The sequence below is a fragment of the Lolium rigidum genome, unplaced genomic scaffold (assembly GCF_022539505.1).
Source record: "Lolium rigidum isolate FL_2022 unplaced genomic scaffold, APGP_CSIRO_Lrig_0.1 contig_39879_1, whole genome shotgun sequence".
Lineage (NCBI taxonomy): Eukaryota > Viridiplantae > Streptophyta > Magnoliopsida > Poales > Poaceae > Lolium > Lolium rigidum.
The window spans coordinates 63,421-64,803 of NW_025900467.1; the positions used below are offsets into that span (position 1 = coordinate 63,421).

Here is a 1,383-nt window from a genome sequence, read left to right on the forward strand (position 1 = left end):
TGGAGTGCATGCCTTTTACCTCGCGAGAGCGGTGTCTTCTCCTCCCACAAAATGCAACAACCATGGCTTCTTCTCTTCGGTGGTGGTGGGACAACCGGTTAGTTTGATGGTGACGGTCATAGTTGGTTTGCATTTGGCATTCATTTGTGGTGTTCATCTCGTTGTGGACGAGAGTGGGTTATGCCCTGTTGTGGTGGTGTTCGAGTGGGCATGGTCATGTGATGAGTGTGTGTGTGCGCGCGCCTTGTTGTTTCTTTTTTTCTTCTGGTTTTCCAAAATTTTAGTGTGAGCCTTGACAACTTTGCCAAAAAACAGGAGTTGATACCTACCGCGCGTAAACTTGAAGATGTGACAACTCCCAATGTGTTGGCTGATTGGCTCTGCGGGACTAAAATCCAAACTCGTTTGCTCCATATAAGTTGGGATATTTTTACCTCTATCTTAGAAAAAAACTTTTTCAGAAGCTATGATTGTAAGTTTGGTTTTTTTGGGATGATGGATTCATGAATTATGACCACAACTTCACAGGGCCATATAGCAAACAGAAGAGTGGTGTCTTGCGGATACATGTACTCAACATCAATTTGCAGTTGCCAAAAAAGAACATCAAATGCCAGGTTAATTACATGGAGTGGTTGATGAGGCCGTGCACAACAAGGAGCCCCATGATGAGCGAGTGGTCGACGTTGGGCTCCACAACCAGCGTGAGGACGTCCTCGCCGAGGGATAACCCCGTCGCCGTGAGCTTCCTCTTCACCTCCGCCACGACCACCCCAGTGGCGTCGTCCACGATCCACGAGGCCCGCGCCGCCTGCTGCCGCCGCCTTCCTCCGTCCATCTTGTACCGCACGGCGCGGCCGCGGCCGCGGTCGCTCCTGAACTCGCAGCTCGGTCCGCCGCCCCACTTCTTGCTCACCACCGTGAACCACGGCCGCCCCCGCGGCGCGTCGGGCTCTTTTGATTTCCAGTTGCCGAGCCTGTACCCATCCCACCTCCCGAATCTCTTGAGCACCTGGAGGACCACGCTCCCCGTGATGTCCATGAGGCAGACGTCGATGGAGTGGCGGGAGCCATAGTTGTCGACCCGGTAGACGATGCGGCCGTCGGAGTCGAACACCGTGCAGCCACTGCCGTTGAGCACCAGCGACTTCATCCAGATGGTGAACACCTCACGCTGCTCGCTCGTGTGCCCTGCTCCCACTTCTCCGCTGTCACCTTCGCCTGCTGGCTCAGCTGGAGTAGCACCGGAGGACGACGACGTGTCTTGTAGCTGCCGCGGCGGAGCCGAGGAGTGTACCTTCACCTTGGGCGTCCAGAGTTCGGCACCAAGACCAAGGCACCATCTCGCAGCTCCCATCTTGGTTGCAGACTGCGACTGCATAG

General features: G+C 55.2%; 1 protein-coding gene across 1 annotated transcript; it reads right to left on the reverse strand.

Annotated features, from left to right (window-relative positions):
- Window positions 1-622: 622 nt before the first annotated feature.
- Window positions 623-1,383, reverse strand: LOC124681342 (protein LURP-one-related 11-like). Its single transcript, XM_047216274.1, has one exon. The coding sequence runs from the start codon at window positions 1,379-1,381 to the stop codon at window positions 623-625; it is 759 nt and encodes a 252-aa protein (XP_047072230.1). The 5' UTR covers window positions 1,382-1,383.